Source organism: Kogia breviceps, chromosome 6 (assembly GCF_026419965.1).
Source record: "Kogia breviceps isolate mKogBre1 chromosome 6, mKogBre1 haplotype 1, whole genome shotgun sequence".
Classification (NCBI taxonomy): domain Eukaryota; kingdom Metazoa; phylum Chordata; class Mammalia; order Artiodactyla; family Physeteridae; genus Kogia; species Kogia breviceps.
Window position 1 is genome coordinate 111,565,355 of NC_081315.1, and position 27,318 is coordinate 111,592,672.

General features: G+C 46.1%; 1 protein-coding gene across 5 annotated transcripts in view; it reads right to left on the bottom strand.

Moving 5' to 3' along the window:
• Positions 1–267: 267 nt before the first annotated feature.
• EVC2 (EvC ciliary complex subunit 2) overlaps positions 268–27,318 on the bottom strand; it is a 148,919-nt gene continuing 121,868 nt past the window's right edge. For 3 of the 5 annotated variants that reach the window (XM_067036395.1, XM_067036394.1, XM_059067484.2), the window contains 5 exons: positions 22,301–22,518; positions 19,506–19,593; positions 10,542–10,738; positions 7,677–7,778; positions 268–5,369 (listed from right to left, as the gene is read on the bottom strand). In XM_067036395.1, coding sequence (XP_066892496.1) covers positions 5,099–5,369; positions 7,677–7,778; positions 10,542–10,738; positions 19,506–19,593; positions 22,301–22,518 — 876 coding nt within the window. In that variant the 3' untranslated portion in view covers positions 268–5,098. Of the gene's footprint in view, positions 5,370–7,676; positions 7,779–10,541; positions 10,739–11,638; positions 11,715–19,505; positions 19,594–22,300; positions 22,519–27,318 lie in introns of those variants that run through there. The other 2 variants (XR_010841121.1, XM_067036396.1) reach the window with 2 other exon arrangements.

The following is a 27,318-nucleotide window of genomic DNA, read 5'->3' on the forward strand; positions in this document are numbered from 1 at the left end:
CTGTATTTTGGCTAGTTCTCTAGTTGTTTAAGTTGGAAGTTTAAATTCAGTCTCTGTTACTCTACCATGGCCAGATGCCCTTCCATGTAATCTTGAAGCAAATCTCTAACAACATATAATTTCGTCCATAAATATTTCAGTATGTTTCTCCAAAAGTTGAGTCTTTTTTTTTACCATAACTATCAATTATTCCTAGCCAATTGTTAACTCTGGGGAAAATGAAAAGTTACACAAAAAAGGAAATGTAATTAAAATGCACTACATGGATCAACTTCAAATAAAATTTTATTCGTTATAATAACATAAATGCTGAATATTTAGTGAAAATTGTATTTTAATTGCATTAGATAACTGGAGAGGAAGGGTGTGTGTGTGTTTACATGTGTATGTGTGTCTAAGAAAGCTAAAGTTTCATCTGCTATAATAGAAGGTCAATATATATTATGAATGATACAGCACTGAGAAGTTGCACTACGTTCCTAAGAGTATAAACCTTGATGCCACAAGAAATAGCTAAACAGTTGAAATTAGTTGCTCCTGGAAAAGAAGAAATTAAAGGTAAGGAGTAGTGGTCAGGGGACTACAGGGGGTTGTAAGAGACTGTACTTTAATCTTAAATAGAAAAAAAGAAATACTAAAATTTGTAGTATCAGAAGTCAAAGAACCTGAAAATAGGACAATAGAAACAAATCAAGAAAACATAAAACCAGTTCTTGGAAAAGATCAATAAAATCAATATACGTGAAGCCATGGTAATCAAGGGAGAGAAAAAGAGAATAAGCCCATTACATATTGGAAATGAAAGAGTGGTCATCACAACTATTCTCTTGGACATTAAAAGGAAAACAAAGGAATATTTTCCAAAACTTTATGCTTGTACATTTGATAACTTATATGAAATGGACCAATTTCTCAAGAGACACATGCTACCAAAACTCACACAAGAAGTAACAGACAACCTAAATAGGCTTATATCTATTAAGGTAACTGAATCAATAATTAATACCGTTCCAAAACAGAAAGCACTAGGCTCAGATGGATTCACTGGTGAAACTATTCCATATGATAATTATTATTATTCAAGGAAGAAGTGATACCAATTCTCTACAATCTCTCCCAGATAGTAGAAGCAGAGGAAACACTTCCTAAATCATTCTATGGAACCAGCATTACCTTAATATCAGATAAAGATATTATAAGAAAGGAAAACAACAAACCAATATCTTTCATAAATGCAGATGCAAAAATCCTCAACAAAACATTAACAAATTAAATCCAATAAGAGTGACATCTTTAAAGTAGTGAAAGAAAAAAATTTAAACACTGGAAACCTAGAACTCTATACTCAGTAAAAATAACTTTTGAAAATGAAGGCAATAAAGAGACTTTTGACACAAAGTGTGAGAAAACTCATCACTAGAAAACTTGCACTAGAAGAAATATTATGGGACATTTTTTATGAAGAAGGAAAGTGTTACAAGGGGGAAATATGGATCTACATAAAAGAAAAATGAGCACCAGAAGTTGCAAATATTTGTAAAAACATATTTTTCTAATTGTAAGTCTAAAAGATAACTTCTCTAGGGCCACCGAGTAAATGGCAGATCCAGGAGGCTGACCCAGATCCACCTTCTTCTTTGTGTCTCATTGCCAATCAATGGCTCTGTGGAAAGTAGAGGCTTCCCTTATAGACACAGGTAGGAAGGTTATTAGCGGACAATTCATGAAGGTCTTGTAGGCATGGAAAAGTTTTTGGAGGTCTTTCAGCAAGGGAGTGACTCAGATATGGTTACCAGACCAAACTGGCTTGAGCCAACCTGGAGAGAAAGGACGCTGCTGACACCATCCAGGACAGACGTGGCCTGGGAAGGAGTGGAGGGGAGGAAGAGGGCATAGATGTGAAGGTTAATGCAGTGGTCCAATCAGCAAGATGTAGTCATCATATTTGGGGGTTGAAAACAGGAAGATGTCTAGGATGACTTGTAGGTTTCTGACTTGGTACCATCTACTCAGAGAGGGGACATCTCATAGCGGAACAGGTTTTATAGGAAGCCAATGGGTTCAGGGTTGGACAGGCATCTGTGACAAATGTGCCTGGAGCCCAAGAGGAAGTCCAGTCTGGAGATATAGATTTGGGGTCAAAAGCTTAAAGCTGTTCCCAAATATACCCAGTCAGGTTGCATCTCACTCCCAAATTCCCACAGCATGGTTTTCAGAGCTCTATTTTATCCCTTGAGCTTAACGATGATTTATTTTTGTGTCTGTCAACTTAACTAGACTGAACTCTTAGAAGACATAATCCATGGGACATTGAGCCTCAGAGAGGTTAGCAATTTTCTCAAATTCTCCCAACTTGTAAGTAATGGAGCCCCATCTTGAAATCAAGTCCTCTAAATTCAAGTTCCCTGGAACTTCTCTCTTATGAATAGGATTCCATGTATTGTGGCAGGTACCGCCCTTCTAGAAGGGTCACTGTCTTCATGTAGGGTGAAAACAGAAATGAAAGGAACCACACAGGTCAATTTTGTGAGTATGTAAAAACATAATAAATAAGCTACATTTATTGCATATCAACATTTCATTGAACACCAACATTTTATATAATATCCAATATCTTCACTCTTTGTGACATCCCTACCCTAAGGTAGGTATTAGGACCCCTGTTTTACAGATGAGGAGACTAAGGTTCAGAGTGGTAAAGTGACTTGCTTAAAAGTTGTAGAGCCAGGATTTAAACCTGAGCTACCCGATTCCAGGAGCACGAGATTTCCCTATCACATCTTCGTGTTTCTCATGCAGTGAGTTTAGAGAAATTAAATCTCTAGCTAGTCTTTGTCTATTAACATAAGGAGTTATTATTAGGTTCAAATGCTGTATTTTGAATAGCTTGAGCACCTCCCATTGTTGCTAATAATCTATTCAATCAGGCTTCAGCCCATAATTTTGAGCTATTATTTTGAATCCTTATGTGCAATCTACTTTCAACTATGCATAATTCTAGCACAGTCTTAGAATCAGGAAATTATTAGAAAGGCAGATGGGTCACCTTCAAGGAATACAGGACATAGATGTGGCAGGTGCACACCACCACCGAACACTTTACTGATCCAGTTTCATCTAATCCTCATTACAAGGGATTCTCATCATCCTTTTGTTGATGAAGAATATGAGGCTCTGAAAGGTCAGGTGACTTCCACAGGACACACAGCTCACGAGCAACAGAGCAGGATCTGAACTTAAGTAAGCTTACACCAAAGACCATGCGTTTTCCACTCCACTATCCTGTGAAAATCACTGCTCTTTCTCTCGTCTCTCTTCTCACTTGAGCTTCTGATGGGAAAACTGACCCCATCCACTCTTCTCTCCTGCATTTGAACAGCTTACTTGTGCATATCTGCTAATGCAGAGATATGGCCAACTGGCAGCCACTATGATGGTACACAGCTGCCCCCTGGAAGAAGAGCAACTCCAGGCAAAGATCCCTGATCACCATGTTGCATGCATGCTGATGGAAACTGCAAATAAGACTTGGACTTCAGGTTGCCAAAGGCAATGCGATGTCTCATGGCAGGTAAGGGTTTGAAAGCTAGGAGACTTGGGTTCAAAGTGAGGCTTCCTCCCTTACACATGGTGTGATCACAGGCAAGTTACTTAAACTTTCTGAGTCTCAGTTTCCTTGGCTGTAAAATGGGAGTAGTGATCCCCATCTGCTGGGTATTGTCAAGGATTAAGAAGTGGGTTCAATATAAAGGAACAAAGTTGGGTCATTTGCAGAGACGTGGATGGATCTAGAGACTGTCATACAGAGTGAAGTAAGTCAGAATGAGAAAAACAAATATCGTATATTAACACATATATGTGAAACCTAGAAAAATGGTACAGATGAACCGGTTTGCAGGGCAGAAATTGAGACACAGATGTAGAGAACAAATGTATGGACACCAAGGGGGGAAAGTGGCGGCGGTGGTGGTGGTGTGATGAATTGGGAGATTGGGATTGACATATATACACTAATATGTATAAAATAGATAACCAATAAGAACCTGCTGTATATTTTTTAAAAGAGTGGGTTCAAGTAGCTATAAGGGTCTAGAAGCAACTCTCATGTAAGAGATGCTTCATCAGAATCCCTTTTCTTCTCGTTCGTGACAGGATTCCCTGCCTAATCATTTCCCACACTTAGGAAAGACCTATCATAATTGTATTCTTTGCCTGGTTCTCAGAAAAGCTCATACAATGATCCAACCACACTGTGAGGATGGAGAGGGTCAAGGCCCAGGAAAGCAATCTGTGCAACACGAGGACCTGTGTGCAGTCAGTTTGTTGGCAAACACCTGAGGGCAGGTATGTGTCCATTTACCAAGTCCAGCAGAAGGGACAAGGGTTTGAGGCCGTAAAGAGTTCAGTGAGTCCTGACTTTGTTACTTATTGGCTTTATGATCTTGCCTAAATCCCATCACCTTCTTAAGCCTCTGAGTTTCCTGATTTGAGTTGGATATGGTATCGCCCAGTGGCTGGCACATCTTCTGGCCCCTGGAAAGATGGAGGGCAAATTTTCATTGAACATCACAACGTGGGGGCCAAAACCCAAGAAGGGATTAAAAATAAATGGTTCCTACGGAAAGCAAAGACGAGTTCCCTTGAGAAGAGCTTTAGGGAAAATGCTCTTCTTTCAAAAGCTCCCTTGATAAAAATAGAATATGTAACCAACACACAATGTGAGAGAAGAGAGAGCCTTGCCTTCAACATACAACCCACTCTTCAGCCAGGTGTTGCGGGTATGTGAATTAAGGGCCCGGGGCTCCTCCAGACCCTCAGCAAGGTGGGACTGAAAGCAATGAGGGTTCACGGGCTGGTCCCCTGTCTCTTCGTGTCCCTTGCGATGCTGAAGGGAATGGGCCATCTGGGAATTCATGGGACCAGATTAAACTGAGCCCATGAAAGTCGTGGTGAGGGAGGGAGAGTAGATGTATCTGTCCTCTGCAAGTGCAATTAATACCTGCAAGTTGTACATTATAAACACACACACACACATACCCATGTGGGCAGGAGAAAACAAATCTTTCTGTCTTCAGACTCCTTGGAGCTTTCCTTTGGGCTAGTTGATGCCCAAGGCCCAACTGGCCTTTTTGGCATTCAGAAAGTTCTTCTTCTTTTTCCTGGGAGGAAGGTACAGTGAGATCTCCGGCTCCTTGGGATTTCTGAAGATAAAGAGCTTTTCGCCAGTGTTTAATAAATCAATGGTTTCTGCCCCTACAATGGGCACCGGGGCCAGTTCACCAATGGACTCCAGTGACAGGTGTGGCCAACTTCCTTTTCCAGAGAATATCACCCTCTCTCTGAGAGGGGGACACGTCTTCTTTAATATGCTAAAGGAAGAACAGAAGATCAGATACGACATTTTTGGTAACTGACTCTCCCAAGCGTCCTGAAAGAGTTCTCTAGGAAAACCCCCTTTTGTCCCTAGGGCCCCAATCAAGTGTCTTCTAAAGAAAGGCTTTTCCCTGTGGTTGCCAGGTTGCCCCTGAGATTAGCTGAAGCCTGTGGCAGTGGTGGATGCAGACAGCTCTCACCAACTCATGACTGTTCACTTTTGTGGAGTTTTGTGAGCCTGTTGTCATCATATTGTCAGCACAGAATCAGCCACGGTGGGAGTGTTTCACACCACGGAAACTAAGTGCTAGAAATCAGAGCTCCCATCGCCCCCCAGACAATTGTGAGACATTTCCTAGGACGCCCCTTCCTGTGGGCTTCACACTAAAAGCAGGCTGATAAAACCTGATTGTAAAGCAACAGTTAGAAGTTAGGGAAAATGTGTTTGAAATAGAACAGAGCAACACACTTTGGGAATATCCTGTAAAAGGATTGCTGGAATCCTGCCCATAAGCAGTCCAGCCCCTAAATCCTGGCTGCTCTTGATAATGGTTCTGACTCCTTCTGAGAGGCTATACAACCTGAAAGTCACAGGGTCCTTTGCCCAGGCGGTGCAGGACGAGGCCATGTCACTGGGGGTCGACTTACTGGAGGCCACTGGTAGGCTCGGGTCCTTCCTGAACAGGAGTGGCTAACGAGGCTCCATCCCCCTCACCATGAACTCCTGCCCTGGCAGCTGCATGATCTGAGCAAGGACTCAAAGGCAACTCGGACTGATTCACAGTCTCTCCTCCCACCATCGTACACAGCATCTCAAGGCAAAAAGGCGAGTACAGTGATCCAAGACAGTGGCGCCAGGGTTCTCCTGATCTGTACTCGCCCACTTGTGTCAGTGCAGCCCAGGAAGGCATTCGGCAGCCCCACCCCATGCTAATCTAGAACAACTGACTTCCGTTCCTTAGCGGAGCGCTTTACAGTTATACAGCTTGAATTTAATTTTCTTGGTTTGGGCTCAATATCCGGATCTAATTTCTCTGGGACTCGATTCTGATACCTGGCCCATTATCAATGGCTCCCAGATTTTTATTCATGGACTATTTGGGAAGCTTGTCTCTGCGGCTTCACCGGAGCCCTGAGAAATTATGGAAGGGGCAGGACACTTCTCTTGGACATCCTCTGTTTCCAGAGCACACTTTGATTATCACATTTTAACCTTTTACATTAAATGGGCTAACGTAAGTCACGTTACCCTTTTTCCGAATCTCTAGTGGGAAACGTGCGAGACCCTTGGTCCCTTGTTTGTAGCACCCTAAAACCGCTCTGCCTCTAACTTTCCTCTGTTCTCCACGTGTGCAATCGCCACAGCTGAAAGAGAAGGCACTCAAGAGAGTGAGAAGAGCGCTGGCCTGCAAGTTCAGGGAAATAAAGCAGTTGGTTACATGGCCCTAAATCCCAGGGTCACTTTTAACAGCTGCAGGCATGGGGTCTCTTCCTCTGACCTCCCTGAGCTGGTGAAGCATGGCCGTGGGACTTCTCCCACTTTTCAGAAAGTGGGGAGGCTGGCTCATGGCAGCAAGGCGGGAGAGGGCTTTGTAAACTATGAAGTCTGAACATCTATAAGGAATTATTCTCCTTCTAATGAGATTCCATTTAAAAAGAGCCATTAGTTAAAATAAATACTGCAATTAAAATGCTGATAAATGACAGAACATTCTCCCACTGATAGCTGGTGGCTATCTTCAGCTCGTAAACTAAGCACACTTTGCATTTTTTTAAAAAATTGAAGTATAGTTGATTTATAATATTGTGTTTGTTCCAGGTGTACAGCAAAGTGCACCTTTTCCATTGTAGGTTATTCTTTTCCATTATAGATTATTACAAGATATTGAATGTAGTTCCCCGTGCTATATAGTAACTCCTTGCTGCTTATCTATTTTATATCTAGTAGTTTGTATCTGTTAATCCCATACTCCTAATTTATCCCTCCCCACCCTGCCCCCGCTATCCCCTTTGGTAACCGTAAGTTTGTATTCTATGTCTGTGAGTCTATTTCTGTTTTGTAAATAAATTCATTTGTATTACTTTTAAAATTCCACATATAAGTGGTATCGTATGATATCTGTCTTTCTCTGCTTACTTCACTTCAAACTAAGCCCACTTTGAATAAAGACTGCGGTCTTTAGGGAAGAAATGTTGATACGTTTGCAGTAACCCTCCCTTTGTGGTGCCCTCCCCCTCCCCCTCCCAGCTCCCAGGCAGCCTGGCTGCCCTCCTCAGCCCACCTGAGCAGATGCCCTCATTACCTCTCCTTCCTTTTGTGAGCCCAGAGCATCTTTTCTAATCCTCTGCTTATCAGTTCTCCTCGAAGTTTGCTCTCAAAGGCTTGCCACCAGCCCTGATGTTTCCTGAAGGCAAGAAGGGAGCGTTCTTATATTTTCAAAAAGAACAGAATCTTCAAGTGATGCAAAATCTTAAAAAGCACTACGGGGACTCCTTCCCTCAGTGTGGCCTTTGGCTGACATGAGAAACCCTGAGAGTTTTCACGTTTGTTCCTTCGCTCACTCTGTGAACACTGATCAAGCATCTTTTCTGGCCGAGTCAGGACACGGTCTCTGCCGCAAGGGGTCCCCAATCCAGGGGTCACAGACAGGTACCAGGTGACATCAGTCAGATGAAGGAAGGCTGCCGAGGTGTGGGACACTTGAGCTGAATCTTGGTATCCCAGCAGGGAACGCATGGAGCATTCGAGAAGGAATGGGCTCTCTGCCTTGGCTTGTGTGCAGTCCATCTCCCTCACTGGAGTGCACACTCCGTGCAGCAGGACTGTCCCTTACTCTCCCACGTACACCAGTGCCTAAGACAGTCGCCATACTAGGATCTCAGTAAGTGTTCAGGAATATACGAGTAAGAAGGTTGAGAAGGCACAGTGGAAGCTTGGAAGGTGGGGGAGTCCTCCTGCCACGTGAAGGAGTGTGATTCTCGACCAAAGAAGGGACAGCGTATAAGGAATAGGGGGTGGGGAGACGTTCGCAGGCTTGGGCTCAAGTCAAGTCAGTAAAGATCAGTGTAGGAGACAGTCCTGTCTATGCCTGCCTCTGGCCAAGTTCACACTCTGCCCCAGCTGGTTCACACTGCCCAGCTGGTGGGGTGAAGGACCCTTGCCCCATGCTGGGCCAGGCCCTCTGTCCCAGGAGTCTAGCTCCTGGGCAGAGAAGGCTGGTCCTCTGAAGGGAGTACCCAGAGAGGATGGTCTTCGTGCTCTCCTGGTCCTGCCCACCCAGGGACCCGGCGTACAGCTCTTCCTGGATTCTGACAGGTCCTCCACACACCCTTTCTGGCTTAGATTCATCAGTCAGTTTCTGCTGCTTGGGAAACCCAAGACTCTGAACTGATGGTGTGCCCAGGCACCGGTCGCTTGGGACACAGGGGTAGTGACTGCCCTGCCCTCGGAGGCTACGGTGAGTGGCTTTTGACTCCAGACGTCATCCAGTCTACTTGACCATGAGGTCGGGCTACAAAAGGGCATGCCCGTGCTCTACACTCCTGGCGACAAGCCACCTGGGCGCTCCTGCTTTGTCCCACATCCACCTGCCCATGCCGGCTCACCAGCTTCCCAAACTAAACTGGCCGAAGGGGAGCCCGTAAATAAGGTCCTCGCGGGCAGCCCTCAGGCAGAGGTGACATCCCTGTGACCATGCACATTCCTCCTGCTCCAGCGTCACCACCGACATCTGCCATCTTCATGCTCTTGCCTGACTGTGCACTGAGAGAAACCAGGCTGAGGCACGCAATTCTCTGACCACACCCAGCTCTCTGACCACGCCCACACCAGCCCTGACCCCACCCCCACCCCAGCTCCTGTGACCACCCTCACATCCAGCCCCTCGCGTGGTGAGCCCCACCAACTCTAGAAAGGCTCGTCCCAGCCCCTGTGGACTCCCACCCCTGCTCAACAGCTGTTTTTCCCATGCTCCTATCCTCCCTTTCACCCTAACCCTACTCTCAGCCCTCAGCTGAGTCAGGGACCCCCTTTACAAGTCGGGAAAAATAATGTACAGACACACCTTTCCACACAATCATGCCATTTTGGCACTCATGGGCTCCGAGACACCCATCCCCAGCCTCCTGTGGGTCCTGGTTGAGGACCTCGGCTTCACTGCCTGGCCTTCAACACTTTCAGGTCTGGTCGTGGCTTTCCTTGTAGCCTCACCCCCAGCAAATTCTGCTCTCAAGTGGCACCATTGGCTGCCCCAAACCCACCTTATCCACAGCCCCACTTCATGTCTTTCCTTATAAAGACCCTTAACTGATCAAATGCACACCTGAAACTTGACCCTAAAAAAGCAGCTCTGCAGCATTATCCATAATTGAGGAAAAATGAACACAAACTAAATGTCCAGTAAGAGGGTAACAGTTACATACACTATGCTACACACCTCAGTGGAATAATAGGCAGCTGTTAAAAATAATATCTATGGAGATGTTTCAACAACTGGGAAAAGTATGAATTGTAAGTTGTTAATAAAAACAGTAGAAATAGAGCCAAAATACTGTGATAATTAGAAAGACGTCTGCACGAGGACAAGAGTTGAAAGGTAATAAGCAAACTTGCCTCTGATATAAGGTTCTGAAGAGCAGGACACAAGCTTGTATATACTGGGATTCCTACACACACACACACACACACACACACACACACACTGCACACACTCATAAAACCCAGCAGAAGAAACACGTTCTGGAGGAAGAATGGTAGCAAAATGATAACAGCCATTTTCTCCACCTGATAGAACCATGGATTTTTTTTTTCTTCTTTTTCCTTTATGTATTTATTTCCTTTATGTATTTATTGTATTCATTTATTTCCTTTATTATTTATTCCTTGGGCTGTAAATATGAATATATGGCATATTTACAGCCCAAGGCAACTTATTCTCTTAAGATCCTCCTGGGGAAATGAATTGGTGATGAAAAGAGAAGCTATGGACAAAATACTTGGGTCTGCCATGACTTACACAGAGGATGCATGGTGACTCTCCTGGATGCTGTCTGCCTCTTGAGCAAAGAAATTCCCCTGGGGAGGCGGGTGTGCTTGTGCCCCGTGGTCCCGGTTCCCCTCTCCCATCCATTCTCTCTACAGGGACCTCTTTTTCCCATCCTGTACTCACCCCCTCCTGCCCAGGTCAGCCTGCACCCCGCCGCCGTCACTCTCCGCTGTGTGGTCCTGATGCCTGTGGCCCACGGGATCCAGCACGGAGAGCAGCTCGGGCTGCAAGGCTGCGGGCACAGCCACGCTCAGGAGCCAACGCAGCGTGCCCCCCGGCAGCATCGCCAGCTTCGACAGGTAGGACGCCAGTCTCAGCTCCTAGAGGAGTGAACACAGGGACTCAGAGCCTCATGGCTCTAACCTTGATGAACAGCAAGTTTTAATGGATCACAGTCTTAGGACTTTTTGTCCCAGTGAGAGAAATATTTTACTACCTCAGTCTTGAAAACATGTTCCCAAAGTCACAGAGCTGTCAAGAAAAATCTATTTGGTCAGCAGCCTTGGCTCGCCGTGACATTCCCCAAGCCTTCACTCATCCCTTCCAACTACTCTCCACTCACTCATCACAGCTACAGCCTGGGCCCATTAGTAATTTCTCCTCCTACTCATGTTTGGTGAGGCGATAGGGCTCAGAGGGAACAGCACAGACTGGAAACAACTGAAATGTGCCTAAATCAGTGGATGGTTAAAGAAACTGTGCTATGGCCATGCCACGGAATACCAGTCTGCAGTGCAAGGCAAGAACTGGATGGATCCCTAGGGCGTTTCGCTGCGTAAAAAGAGCCAGGCCCCGCTGTACTTCCACGTGAATAACATTCCAGAGGTGACAAAATTTAGAGATGGGGAACACAGCATTAGTGGCCGGGGTTAGGGGTGTGTGTGGGGGGGGTGGATATAACTATAAAAGCGTAGCACAAACAGATCTTTGTGGTGACCAAACAGTTCGACATCTTAAATGCGGTGTCACGCTAAACTACATGCAGTAAAATGACACAGAACTATACATGCATTTTATACGCATGTCAACTTTCTGGTTTTGGTATTGTCCTAGGGTCCTGTAAGATGCAACCATGGGGGGAAACAGTGAACCAGGGATCAGGGCACTGGAACTCTCCATACTAGCTTTGCAACTTCTTGTGAAGCTAAAAGTATTTCAGAGAAAGGTTTGAAAAGGAGAGAGATTACAGGTAGGCTCTGCACTCCCCCAAACCTGTGTTGGCTCCCAGCCTCACTGCACAGAACTGTGTGTCCTTGGGAAGTGTCTTTATTTCTCTTCGGGCCTCAGCTCCCTTATCTGTAAAATGAGGTAACAATAATACCTATGTCAAAAGGTTTTGTGAGGACAAAATGAGCTGTGACATGTAGAACTGGTCTGTGTTAAGAAGGCCAACTCCCTTTCCTAGCAACAGCATGGGCATGCCTGGCCATCTGGTCAACCAGAGACCTTCCTTGGGATTTTACACAGCAAACCCAGGAGAGAAAGGCACTTTATACAGCAAAACCAGGAGAGCTGGATGCTGAAAGGCCATCAGCTCAGGGCTGTCAGCTATCGTGTCCCTTCCGGTGTGGAATAAGCTTATTAGTGGACACAAAGAAACAGGCGAGAGAGATAGAGAAGGAGAGAGATCCACAAAGAGTCCTTTGCCAGTTGAGCCCCCAGAGCTCAGCTCTGCTCTTTGAGGGGATAGTCAGGGTATTAATATATTTCGTTTACACTCAAACTAGCTTGAAATGAATTTCTGTTACCTTCACCTAAAAAGAATTCTGACTTTACAAGACATCTAAGTGCCGTGCTTGACAAATCAAGGTCATTCAGTGAGTGTTGGTTGGTTGTTGCTGTTGTTACAGTATTGGTATGAGTTTCCTATTGCAGCTGTAACAGATAACCCCAAACTGGGGCTTAAAACATCACACATTTATTCTCTTATGGTTCTGGAGGCCAGAAGTCTGAAATCAGTGTCACTGGGCTAAAGTCAAGGTCAGCTGGGCTGGCTCCTTCTGGAGGCTCCAGGGGAGAATCCCTTCCTTGGCCTTCCCTAGCGTCAGCTCCTGCCTGCATTCTTTGGCTAATGGCCCCTTCCTCCACCTTCAAAGTTCATCCTCCAATCCCTGCTTCTGTATTGTCACATGGCCTTCTCTTCAAGCTGTGACTCCTGCTTCCCTCTTGTAAGGACACTTATGATTACCTTTAGGGCCCACTGGGATAATCGAGGATAACACCCCCATCTCAAAATCCTTAATCACATCTGCAAAATCCCCTTTGCCATAGAAAGTCATATTCACAGGTTCTGGGAATTAGGACTTAGACATGTTTGGTGGGCCATTGTGCCAGATTATTAGTATATTTATTCATTCAACAAACACCATGATGGAGTCCTACTGGGCGCCAGACCCTGTTCCAGGCACCGGAGGCAGAGCAGTAAGTAACACAGACCAAGTCTCTGCCTTCACGAGGCTCACAGTCAGGTCAAAGAGACAGGTGGTAAGCCTACAAAGAAACACCGCATCAGGCAGTGTAGGTGCCAGGATGCAAAACAAGGCAGGATAAAGAGACAGAGGGTGAGGGGCGGGGGTGGCTGACGTTTGAGACGGGTAGTCAGGGAAGGCTTCTCCGAGGAGGTGGCTTCTGAGCAGGGACCTGAATGAAGCGAGGAAGTGAACCATGGGCACATGGAAGGGAAGAGCTTTCCAGGCAGAGGGAAGGCAAGGGCGAAGACCCTGAGGTGGAGATATCATTGGCATGTTTCATGGAGAGTGAAGGAGGCCAGTATGGCTGGCATGGACCGTGTGAGAAGGAGAGTGACAACAGTTAAGTTGGGACAGGTGGCGGGGGATCAGCTCACATGCGCCTTTTCATCGTAGGGAGGATTTTGACTTGTCTTCATGGTGAGCTGGAGAGTCATTGCAGGAATTTAAGCAGTGGGAATGGCATGAGCTGATTCTCATTTTTTAAAGATTACTTTGGATGACACAGGGGCCGTGAACCATCTGCAACAAGTGAGGTAGCAGAGGGGGGCCATCTCAGGCAAGAGATGGTAGCTGTGTGAGCCAGAGTGGCAGAGGGGAGGTGGTGAGAAGTGGTGGGACGCGGAAGACACTTTGATGGTAGAGCCAACAAGGTTCATTGAAAGACAAGAATAAAGGATGACTCCACCACTCCACCATCTTTCACTTGGGCTGCTGGGTAACTGGTATCATTTACTCAGATGAGTGGAGCAAGCCTGGGACAGAGGACTGTCAGTCACTTGGAGTTCTGTTTGGACAGGTTAAGTCACCAATGGCGATGTCAAGTCTCAAGTTCAGGGCAGAGGTCTGGAGCTAAGATTAGATGGTAATCAGTGTGGTGATGACATCAGCAAGGGAGTGAATGTAGATGAGAGGGAATGAGGTCCAAAAACTGAGTCCTCAGGCTCCCAACATCCAAAGGCCGCGATACATCCAACATAGGGGCTTGACCACAGGTAGCCAGAGGGCTGGGAGGGAACCAGGTGTCCAGGGTTTGGAAGCCAAGGAGGGAACATATTCAAGAAAAGGGCTGTGGATCAAGTGCCACAGAGAGGTCAAGAAAGACAAAGACATGGACTTGACCACTGGATTTGGAAACATGGGGCTGCTTACTACTTTGACCAATGCTTTCAGTGCAGTGATGGGGAAAAGTGTTACTATAAATACCAAGCTCTTTCCTTGCGACCCATGTGCTTCCTTCTGCCTGTAGCACACTTTTCCCCAAAGTGCTCTCTGTCTGGCTCTCCTCAACTCATTCTCTTGGTTTCTATGCCAGTGTTGGGCTGCTGGAAGCCTTTCCTGACCCCACATTCTGGGACAGATGCCTCTCTGCTTTTCTCTGGTTTTAATCAACTCTCTTCTGTCCAATTCTTGTATCAAATTCAATTGTCCAATTTCTCATGTGTCTCTGCAGTGAGGTTTTAGGATGGGCTCAGCATCATATGCCTCTCTACCTCCAGCATTTAACCTGGTTCCTAGCACAGAGAAAAACATCAACAGACGTGGGTCGAATAAATGAAGGATAAACCCCATCAACACCCTGTAGACTCACTTCTTCCTGAGGCAGAGGAGTAATCCTTCATCACCAGGATCCCCACTGGTGAATATGGGGACCCACCAGCCCACTGCCATGGCTCTCCTAGCTCTGAAGCTTTCTGATCAATAAAATAATCCTTAACACAGGTCAGTTAACTGGGTCAAGTCTTCCTGAAGGTGGTGACACAAAAAGCATCTGTGTGGGTCACTTCTAGAGACTGAAATGAATCACAAAGCAATGTGGGCACCGGCTGTTCATGCAGAAGATGGTGGCAGAAAGACCAGGCTTAACAGCAGGCCCTGCCTGTCCCTCTCTCCTGTTCTGCTTCATCACCACTGGACCTGGCATGGATTTCCATTGTTTCAGTGTATCTTGGCATATTTTATCCTTGCCTTGGTTTTTAATACTGCTAATTTTAAGGAATCAAACAATGTAGAAAAGCACAAAAATGTTAAAGTAATTATTCCAAATGCCACTATCCAGAAATAGTTATCAGTAACATTAGGCAAACCACATTCCAGGAATATTTTTAGGCATATACATAAGTCTATGAATGGAGGGATGGATGGATGGATGGGTATACAGATGGACGGATGGGTGAATGGATAGATGGATGATGGATAGTGGGTGGATGGATGGATGGGTAGGTATACAGATGGACAGATTGGTGAATGGATAGATGGATGGATGGATGGATGGATGGTGGGTGGGTGGGTGGATGGACAGACAGATGGACTGATGGATAGATGGACGGGTAGACAAATGGACAAGTGAATGGATGGATGGATAGAAAGACAGATGGAGTGATGGACAGATGGATGGAGAGACATGACTATAAAAATGAGATCAGGGCTTCCCCGGTGGCACAGTGGTTGAGAATCCGCCTGCCGATGCAGGGGACACAGGTTCATGCCCCGGTCTGGGAGGATCCCATATGCCGCGGAGCGGCTGGGCCCGTGAGCCATGGCCGCTGAGCCTGCGCGTCCGGAGCCTGTGCTCCGCAACGGGAGAGGCCACAACAGTGAGAGGCCCGTGTACCGCCAAAAAAAAAAAAAAAAAAAGATCATAATCCACATAAAATACTATTTGATTTATGTATTTATTTTGTTGATTGCCTGCTTTCCCCACTAGAATATCAGCTCCTGAGGGCATGGGCTTTATCTGTTTTGTTTGCTGCTAAAATCCCAGTGCCTAGGATAGCACTTGCCACTTACTAGGAGCACAGTCAATATTTATTCAAGAAAAAAGCCCGTTTAGAACATCTTAAGCTGAATCTAAGTCATCCTTTATGTGGTTAGAAAAGAATGCCACTCTGTTGTCTACAGTGGCTGCAGTCATGCTGGAGCCCCAGGGGAGAAAGGAGGTGAGTTCAGTGAGGACCACAGATGGGGTCCCAGCCTCTCCCCACAGCACAGGGAAACTTCCTGCCTTGTGGGGTTAGTACCATTCATTTTTAAATGAGCACCCCCTTCCGGTTTTATTCATGAAGCAATTAGGAAATACTTTGCTTTAAAGGGAATTGTGCAGTAGCATGAAATGGAATGAGTAGAGCCTTTAAAGGGAAAAAAACCCTGATTTTAAACCAGCCCCCACTGATTGGCTATGGGATCCCTGCTAAGTCACATCACCTCTCTGACCCTCAGTTTCTTCATCTGTCAAGTGATGATCCTCTCCATGCCTCTCCTCAACGCTGGGCTGATATCAGCTGCTGTTTGTATCATCACCATCACAGAAGGGCTGAGGAATTTGCAGCAGTGCCCTGGGGAGGCTCTTCCCACTGCCAGGGTCCCCAGAACAACGGTGAGCATTAACTTGGATGACGTGTGATGTGTCTAGCACAGAGCAGGCATTCGAGAGTGTTATTTTGATATTGTCATAAATATGCAAAAAAGGAGGAGTTGGCAAAGTTGCATAAATATGGAAACATGGGTGCTCCAGTGGAAACTATCCTTCATGCAAATTTGGTAATTCAGACTATGCTGTCCCTAAGGCAGTGTAATCATGAGGAAATAAAACAAAAGAGAGAGAGACAGAGACAGAGATCACAAGAGAAAGAAGAAGAAAAAGGAGGAGAAGGACGGGGAGGAGGAGTAATTAGAAAGAGTAGGAGGAAGAACAGGGAGACAGAGAGACAGGGCTGGAGAACTGGGCCTTCCTGGTTATCATCTCGCCTGGTACAAAGAAGAAACAGGTCAAATACAGGAGTCCTCTAAACAGGGAGCGATGGTTAACTTTATAGGTCATCTTGTCTGGGCCACACTGTCAAGATATTTGGACAAACATAATTCTGGATATTTCTTTGAAGGAGCTTTTGGATGAGATTAACATTTAAGTCAGTGGACTTAAAGCAGCTTGCTGTGATGTGGGTGGGCTCCATCTAAGCAGGTGAAGGCCCAAACAGAACAAAGACTGACCTCTGAGCCACAGGGAATTCTGCCAGTAGTGGGTCATCGGACTTCAACTGTAACATCAGCTCTTCCCTGGGTCTCCAGCCTTCTGGTCTATCCTGCCAGCCTATTTGGACTTGCCAGTCTCCATAATCACATGAGCTAATTCCTTAAAGTAAATCTCTCTCTCCCTCTCTCCCCCCAAGTCTTTGTGGTTCTGTTTCTCCGAAAAATCCTCACTAATACACAGGGGCTGGAAAAGAAACAAATCAGTTGAGTAGACTTTGCTGAGGGGACTCTACAAGGCACAGGGCTGGGGGCAGACAAAAACCACCCCCTGACTATTGGGTCAATTCTTTAGCAGAGTTCACAGTTTAAAAGAGCCAACAAATCAGAAATGAATCTGGATGAAATTCCATATGTGACACTTTGGCTGTCTGTCAATTCTCTTAGTTACAAAGAAGAATGGGGGGGGGCAATCAGAGTGAGTGTGGAGATGGCTCAGTTCCCCCAGAGACCCAGGCCAGGGGCATCATGTGCTCTGCAGGGAAACTGAGCAGAAAGAGCACACCCTGTGTAGTCACCTACCCCAGGCTGAATCCTGAGCTCCAAGGAGCAGCAGTGAGCCTTGGAGTCCTCACGCCACCAATCTGGGCATGGTTCCTCTATTTGAAAAATGGAGAAGATAGTCCCCATTTCCCAGCTTTCTGCAAGGATTAAATGAATAAGAGATATGAGTGCCTGGGATGATAGTGCACAGCAGGTGTTCTAGAAACTTCCACTCCCTCCCCCACCCCCACTTTCGAGCTCAGGCTGAAAGATGTGGGGTAGGAAGAATGTGGGTTCCAATCTGAGCTGCACCTGGCTCCTCAGTGTGAACTGGGCAATAATTTCCCCTCTGGAGGACCTGTCTGTAAGGGGGTGATGACAGAACTGCCTGTCAGTGAGATAAGTGGCAAGTACTCTCGTGGGTCCTGCCATGGGTAGGTGCTCCTGTCTTGTAAATATCTAGAAAGCCCAGGTCAGCTCTCATGTCAAAGAGGAAGCAGCACATTAGACTCACCACTGACCTTGACACATAACCTTGGCTTCCTGTGCAGTGTGATTGCCAGAATAATGGCTTCTAAGATGTTCACACCTCAGTCCCAGAACCTGTGAATATGTCATCTTACATGGCAAAGGGACTTTATGATTAAGCTTAAGGATCATGAGCTGAGAGTATCCTAGATTATGCAGGTGATTCCAACCTCATCATCACATGGGTCCTTAAAAGCAGAGAACTTTTCTTGCTGTGGTAGGTCAGAGAGAGATGTGATGATAATGGAAGAGGCATCCAAGAGATGCAATTTGTTGGCTTTAAAGATGAAGGAAGGGATTCATGAGCTAAGAAATGCAGATGGCTTTAAGAGCTGGGAACAGCCCTCAGCTGACAACCAGCAAGGAAGTGGGGACCTTAGTCCTACAACCACAATGAACCGAATTCTGCCAATTACTTGAATGAGCAGGAAACAGATTCTCCCCAGAGCCTTAGAAGGAGTACAAACCTGCCAACACTGATTTTGTCTGGCTAAACCCACATAGGACTTCTGACCTACAGAACTAGAAGATAATAAATTTGTGTTCTGTTAAGCCACTAAGTTGGTGGTAATTTGTTACAGCAGAAGTAGGAAACTAATACAAGTGGGAAGCTGCGTGTGCCTGTGGACAGCTGTGGCCAATTCTTCTGGCTGGATGCCTGAAAGTGTTCCCACCCTTTCTCCTTGCTGGCTGTCTTTGGAGGCTGAGGAAGAGGTGTTGGTTTGTAGCCTCCCTCGTGGCTGGGGGTCCACTGGCTGGGTCTCCTCAGGACATGAGTAAAATTTACTTCAGGGACTTGGGGGCATTTACTTTCTTGGAAAGAAAAGACAGCAGTGTTACTGTGTTCTACCTTTACCTTCTTGACCTGAACACCGACATGGTGGCTGGAACTCCAAGAAGGAGAGGTGGCAAGAATCACAGAACAGGACTATGACCTCACTGAACTGAAGCAAGGGCTGCGACACCTACCTCCCATGGCTTGTGATTGGCATAAGCCACTGTCACAAATCACATTTGCTGGAACTCACAGAAATCAGGAAGCCCACCTTTAGATGCACATAAAACGCAACTAGTAGCAGACTTACATAAGTAACTCTACATATGGCTCCATGCACATAGCCTCCAGGCTCTGTCTTGGGAAGGTTGTTGAGAGCTGCAGCTGTGGCCAAGAATGAGACAGATCACCCAGTCTCAACACAGAAAAGTTGAAATGTGGGGTGCAATCTCTTTGGACTCCTTATATGGCCCAGATTTCAGTGACCAACTTTGTTCTTGGTGGAACCTACTCTGCATATATTAAACTTACTTAAGACTGAGAAGAAGAAGGTTTGGGTGCCTGCTTAATTACAGAAACTGACCAGGGCAATGATTACTATTGTCATTGCTGCTGCCGTGACCCCCGATCAAATGTCCTCTATGTGCTGGCCCTGGGCCAGGGGTTTTCACAGATCCGCTTGGCAGCTCCCAATGTCCGTGTTATCATCCCCATCCTGAGGGTGAGGAAACGTGGACTCTGAGAAAAGGGTGAAGTGATGAGCTGGCAAGGGATGGACCCAGGACATGGCAGACTTGTTCTCACCTGGCTGTACAGGGTCACAAAGGTGTCCGTCTCCATATTCTCCAGCAAATCTTCAAGCATGACACTGTTCTCTTGCTCCTCTCTCAAACTAGAGTGAAAACAAAACCTACATGAGTCCAGTTTTGTTATAAAGCTAGTTATTTAAATAACAAAGGATCACAAATCTAATCAACATGATTAAAAAAAAAATCCATCCAAAGAGGTGGCCAGAAGAAGCTTGCTGCTTTTTAGCTAGATTACCTTTCAAATAATGTATCAGGGAGTGCTCACCAGGATGCAGAGCTCCTCGAAGCAAGAAGTTTTGTGGGAGCCATATGGAGGATTTTCTGTGGCTTTGCAGGGCAATCTGTGATCTGCATGGCTATTAGCATAGCTGATGCCATCCTGGGCCCTTACAGTCTCTCCTGTTCTTCTGCTGACCCACCTACAACTGTGCAGTGAATCACTTCTCTGTCATCAAGGGCTTTGTAGTTAATAGATATTGTTTAATAATCATTAGGACCAGGTAGCCTCTATGCTTTGTTAGTCCCCAAACAAGGATGAAAACCTTCCCTGAAGTATTCCTGGCACCCACGAGACTAGTTACCCATTCATAAATCTTGACTTAGGAATGCACGTCCTATTTCCAAGCATCTACCCCCATACCCTAGGTTAACTATAAAATTGCCCCAATGGCCCCTTGGTGGTGCGGAATGCAGCTGTGAAGGCTCCTGGATTATTGTCTGCTTGATCCCACCCTGTGAGTATGTTACCCTAGATGAACAGATCCATTGGTTATATGGAGCTGCCTGCCTTGTTTTTCAGTCTCAAGATGCCTGCTCAGTTCGGTGGGCACTTTTCGTTCCCTCTGACCTCTAACCATGATCCTAATTTGAAAACTTTCAGTATTAGTTGTCATGCTTGTGCTCAAGAATACCAAGATCTGGAGTCTTCAATTACCATGTGCCCTTGTGTTGAAGCGGGCCCAGAACCATCTCCCAAGGATGGACCTGACTCTGACCACAGAGGCTGGGTGGCACCTTATCACACGAGATCTCTATCAGGCTTCTTGACTTCCCCACAAGGAGGTCCTCCTAGCCTATCCTTCAGCCAATCAAAGTTCGCATCTTGGGTTATCCATCCTGCATTCCTGCTGGTTAATACAATCCAAACCCAATCTGCAGGCACAATTCATACCAAAAGCTGGATCATCAGCAGTTTCCTCCATGAAGCATGGAATACATTACTAAAATCCTAAATCAAGTCTAAATAAAGTCAACATCTCTAGCATTTTCCTCTGATCAAACAGATTCAGTCTCTTATGCAATTATTTCAGTGGAAAACAGAACTGCACTTTGATGTTGTGTTTACACAGAAAAGCGTAATCAAATACATTAAAATAACCTGTAATCTCACCACACAGAAATCACATCTATTACAGTTTGGCCTATTTTCTTCAGTTAATTTGTGTGTATGTTTTCAAAAATGAAATCATGCTGTATATATAGTTTTCACCCTGTCCTTCACATGTCAACATTATATTCACAATGGAAAATTATAAAGCTGTTAAAAATTATGTTTTCCAGAAGATATATGTACCTTTTTGTTCACTGCAACACTATTTACAATAGCTAAGATATGGAAGCAACCTAAGTGTCCATCCATAGATGAATGGACAAAGAAGATGTGGTATATATACACAATGGAATATTATTCAGCCATAAAAAAGGACGAAATCTTGCATTTGGAGCAACATGGATAGACCTGGAGGGTATTATGCTAGGTGAAATAAGTCAGACAGAGACAAACAAATACTGTATGGTTTCACTTATATATATGGAATGTAAAAACAAAACAAATGAACAAACAAAACAGAAACAGACTCATGGATACAGAGAACAAACTGGTGGTTGCTGGGTTGGGTTGGGGGGAAGGGGGGTGGGAGGAAAGTCAAAATAGGTGAAGGGGATTAAGAGATACAAACTTCCAACTATAAAATAAATAAGTTATGGGGATGTAATATACACATAGGGAATATAGTCAGTAATACTGTAACAACTTTGTATGGTGATGGATGGTAACTGGTTTTACTGCAGTGATCATTTCATAATGTATAAAAATATTGAATCACTATGTTGTACACCTGAAACTAATATAATCTTGTATGCTAATTGTAACTCAAAAATAAAATAAAATACCTAGACTCTGTAAGGGAAAAAATATATTGTTTTCAACAGTTCTTAATGCCATGGGCAAAGGCTAATTGTCTAATTAATTGAAAAAGAATGCAAAAAACAACAACAAAAAAGAAGATCAGGGGGTTCTGTCTGTTTTATAATTTTACAAAAGCAGGATATAAATATTATGTTTATGGTGAGGCCTGAGTAAGGCCTGTATTCAATGCATCGTGCCAATGTCAATTCCTGGTCTGTATAATGTGTTGTTATCCTGTGAGATGTTGCCATTGGGGGAAGCTGGGTGACGGGCCATGGAACCTCTGCACTATTTTTTTCAACTTCTTGTGAGTCTATAATTATTTCAAAATAAAAAGCTGAAAAATATTATCTTCAGTAAAACCTCAATATTAAATATTCAATAGAAATTAAATATTAAAAGACATTAAAAAATGAAGTATAAAGAGATGTCAGGGAAGAAGCCTGTTACGAAGTTAGCAGCTTGTGCCTGAGTGCTGGGAGGACCTCTCAGACGGGAGCACGACAGCCCAGGTGGGCCTTATCCCGCTGAGTCTGAGAGGCCAGGTGCCCCCTGGCCTGCGGGGACTGAGCCTACACACTGCCCTTGGGCCCTTGGCTCACCTCTGCTGGTGATGCTCCAGTAACTTCTGACCCTTGCTCAGGGCCCGTAGCAGGACAGCCGAAACCTGCCTTTCAGAATCCATCTCCTCCTCCGGCTCGTGCAGAAGCCCAGGCCCCTCACCTGCCCACTGCTGCCGACTCTCCAGGGCCCGCTGCAGCTGGGCCGCCTCCTGGTGCGCCAGGTGGTCCTCCAGCTTCCTCTCCAGCTCCTGGAGCTCCTGCACACAGAGGGGCAGGTGATGAGCCCAAGGCAGGTGGACCACAGGATAAAATCCGCCCTGCTTGGCACGGTGCTGCAAGCCTGGCACCACCTCCTCTTGCTGCCTCCCGGATCTGGCCGTGCCAAACAGCACGACAAGACTGCATCTGGGTCTCTCACACCTCCGTGCCTTTGCACACACTGTACACCCACCTGCAGGGCCTTTCCCCGTTTGCCTGGCCAACTCTGAGTCTTCTTTCAAGGACTGGCTTTAGAATAACCTCCTCAGGAAAGGCCCTGTTTTGTGTTGGTCTCAGCCTGTGGATTGTGATGGTACTAGCTGGAGATGCCCGGGGGTCCTCACCTGGGTCCACACTCCTTGGGGCAGCGCCCACAGACATTTTCCTGATGGGCTGATGTCAAGGTTGAACCGGCCCTTGTGGTCTTATGATTGCAAGACTCACCTCAGCAACAACCATCAGGGACCTTGAAAAAACAAGGTTTATTACCCACACGCCCTGGAGGGTACATGGCACACCGGGGCCACACAGCAGGGTTGCAAAGAGAGAGAGAACATGGCCCTGGGGCTCTGCCTTGTCGATGGTCAAGGGTGGGGTGCCTAGTGTTTCACTGGTTCACTCTTTGTTGGTGAAGTTAAATCATAAGAGCAGGAATTAAGGTGCAGGGAGGGCAAAGCAGGGTCACTCAAGAGTTCAGGTAGGTAGGTCAACCAGAGCTTTCCAGAAAAGGGAACTTCATGGGTGGGGCAGCCTGGCTTTTATCGAGTTGTTTAGTTGGCAACCTGTTTATTTTCAGATGATGTCTTTGAAACGGATGCCTCGACAATCAAAAGCTGAATGTCACGCATTTATATTACAATCAAAAAAGCTAACTGGGCTTCCCTGGTGGTGCAGTGGTTGAGAATCCGCCTGCCGATGCAGGGGACACGGGTTCGTGCCCCGGTCCGGGAAGATCCCACATGCCGCGGAGCGGCTGGGCCCGTGAGCCATGGCCGCTGAGCCTGCGCGTCCGGAGCCTGTGCTCCGCAACAGGAGAGGGAGAGGCCACAACAGTGAGAGGCCCGCTACCGCAAAAAAAAAAAAAAAAAAAAGAAGCTAACTGGCTCCCTACGTACCCTGGGAGATGCAGACTCCCCCTCCTCAACTGTCCACTCACCATCCCTCGTATTTTCCTGTTACAGACTGAATGAATACTTGTGGTCCCTCCAAATCCACATGCTGAATCCCTAATCCCCAGTGGGATGGGGCTTGGAGGTGTGGCCTTTGGGGGTAATTAGGTTTAGATAAAGTTACAAGGACGGGGCCCCCAAGATGGGATAAGTCCCTTTACAGAACGAGGAAGAGACCAGAGCTCCCTCTCTCTGCCATGTGAGGACACAGTGAGAAGGCAGCCATCTGCGAGCCAGGAAAGATTCCTCTCAACAGAAACAGAATCAGCCGGCACTTTGATCTTAGACTTCCCAGTCTGCAAAACTGTGAGAAAATAAATGTCTGTTATTTAAGCCCTGCAGTCTATGGTATTTAGATACAGCAGCATGAGCAGATTAGGACAATACTCCACTTTCTGCTAGAGTGTGAGCTCCTGGCGGGCAGGGCTGCATTTCCATCCCCCGACCTGCAGCACATAGCAGCTGTCTGGCAGCTCCCACCTGTTTCTGAAACACATGGGTTATCAGCACGTATCCTACCTGGCGAAAGCTGTGCCGGACCAGCAACCACGGATAACACCTAACACTGACAGTACGCAGGTCAAGCCTGACCCACTCTAAGTGTTCTGTTTATATTCATCTCATTGAATCCTTATAACAATTGTAAGGAATATATACTTATTTTCCCTGTTACAAATGATGCAAGGGAGACAAAGTAATTTTCCAGGTCATACAATTCTTCAGTGGCAGAACCAGAATATGGGACCAGGCCAGCCGGCTCCAGGGTTTGTGTCCTTAACCCCCAGGCTATACTGTCTCTCACTGGCCAAACAGAAGCAATCTGCATTCTGAGGCCACTAGAGTCAGAGAATCTGGGTACAAGAGACTGTCCACAGCCTGCTTAGATGGGTAAGAGAGGGTAGGCAGGAAGGTCCCAAGCCTTGTAAAATGCAGACACACCGAACCTATTATTCACCAACTGGCCAGTGTTCTATGTGGGATGGAGTGAGGGTGGGGCTTAATCGTAAGAGGCCTTGGATAGGTGTCATCAGGAGATGGTGGCCCTTGGTCCTCCTAAATTTTGTGCAAAACCGTCTGCCTTTCTGCAGAGGGGCCAAAGCTTGCATCAAACGCTCAGAAGGGTCTCAAAGTCCCCCAGAGGCTCAGAAACACTACTCAGAAACCAAGGCAGAAGAGAAAATGGCCAGAGAGGTAAACTGAAGTCGTAGTGTGGAGAGCGTGTGGGTTGCGCCTTCAGGGCCGGGGAAGCTTTGGAATGTTCTGAGCGTGGGCTACCATCATGCTGAGATTTCCAATTATGACCATCCTTCTCGTTGCTGCGTCCCAAATTGGAAACATAACCAAACACAGCATTTCCAACAGCACTAATGAGTTTCCCGCAGCGTGTTCTGTCAGCACGCCCGGAGCCTGGTCATGGACCAGACTTCCACTGAAGTGCCAGCCCCCAGCCCACAGTGTGGGGAAGAAAAGGACAAACCCATGCCTGCCAGTGTCCCCCAAACAGGCAGAGCACAGAGAGCTGGCGAGTCACACTTTGGTTTTCCGAGACCGGGTCAGACCTGGTTAGGAACAGGAAACAAGGTGGGAACCTGGTATCCTGCAGGTTCTAAGATGCTGCTGGGAGGTTCTCCCAGAGGTCAGTTCTCCTCCAAACCCCTGCCACTTAGCACAACTGGAATCCAAGATTTGGTTCTAGAACTGTCTTCCTTAATGCCTGCTCTCTTCACTAGAGTTTAGATGCTCAGGTGGGGACTCTGGGACTGTCTTGTTCATCCTTCTCCCCAGCAGGAAGCAGGCACCTGGCTTGTGGAAGGAGTCACAATAATCAGCATCATCTTACTATTAGTAATAATAACGGCAATTGGCACATACCGAATGCCCACCTTGTGCTAGATTTGATTCACGTTATCTTTACATGAATTAATTTATTTAATCTTCACAAAACAGCACAAGGTAGTCCCATTTTATCGATAAGGTAGCTCAGGCACAGACAGCGTAAGGAAATCTCCTGAAGTCCCAAGAACCCGAGAGAGGAGTGATTGATTTTCAGTTTCTCTGACTCTGGGCCCCATCTCTCTCTTCTATTGTCTCTGGAAAGCATTCTGTAGGCATCTTTTGAATGAATGGATGGTTGGACAGATGGACAAATGATGATGATGATGATGAAGACAGACAGACAGGCAGATAGAGAGACAGCTCCAGGCCTTTTATTGGGCACGAGGGAGGGACGCTGGGGTGAATGAGACATGGCCCCTAGACTCTGGAAACTCACGGTCTAGCATGGGAGACAGTTGTTCAAACACAGTAACAGTGACAGGTAACAGCCCGTCTCTGGGAATCGAGATGGAGAGTTATTTGGGTACAGAGCTGGGAGAGACCAACTCTGTCCAAGGGAATCATGGATGGCTTCACAGAGGAGGCAACATTCGGCTTGTCTTCGAATATGGAGAGGAGTTTGCAGGTGGGCAGCAGAAGCATTCTAGGCGGAGGTCCTTCCAAGGAATGGAGGCCTGAATGTGTCTCAAGTGTTCAGGAAGCTGCAAGAAGGTCCAGGAGCTAAAACGCAGAGTCTGAGGGAGGGAGGCGTAGAGGGTAAATATTAAAATATGGAGCTGGGAATGGGGCTGTCACTGATCATTTTTATTTTTCAGAAAGGCTCCTCTGGCTGCAGTGTGGAGGAGACTGCAGAGGGAAGGAGGAAGGCAGGTGGAAATCAATGTCAGGACAGGAGCCAGGCTTTGCAGGCAGGAGGTGTGGGCTCTGCTTTCCAGCTGTGGGACCCTGGTGAAATGCATTAACCGTCCTAAGCCTCAACTCCATCTGTAGAATGGGAATAAAAGCATCCTGGGATTGACAGCAAGTTTACACACTTAACACGATGCCTTGGACTTAACGAGAGCTCAATTCGTGCAAGCTACTCTTGGTGTGATTTTTGGTTTTCAGATTTGTCTGAAGAGTGAAGCTGGGCGGCAAAGGTCAGAAGTGAGAAAATTCAGGCAGGATCGACAGACTGGGTGCCTGGCAGCAAGTGGGCAGTAAGGCAGAGGGGAGAAGAGAAAGATGTCCAGTCCAGGCTTGGAAAAGTGGATATGCAGCCACTTAAACTGAAATGCAAATACAGTGGGTACAGTTAGTCTGGGGTCACATTATCTGTTATGAGTAAGTCCATCCCATTTAAATTTGCCCATGATTCAATTATGCCTTCGCCTATGTCCCAATTTCACAAAATGAGTCTAAATCTTTCATCAAGTGAGGGGAACTTGATATAGTTTTCTTAGGAGTCATTGCTTGCAAAGCATTTCATTTCATGCTTTTTAAAATTCTCCTGAATGTGTAACAGCTTAAAAGCCCGTTCCCAACGGGAAAGTGGTTTTCCCAGAATGATCAGATTGCAGAATGAAAGTCTAATATCAGGAGCAAAATGACAGGTTTGTCTTCCCTCCAAATGCAAATCTTCACTCCAGAAAAACCCAGCATCGTATCCAGCGCTTTACCAGGAATTTAATAATGCAGGATCCTCTGATTTATTATCAGTTGCTTCCAATTCAGGACACATTAACTCTTCTATTCTAAACACACTTGAGAATAAGAAAGCTTTGATGTTACTCAAAAGGGCTTTAAGATAAAACT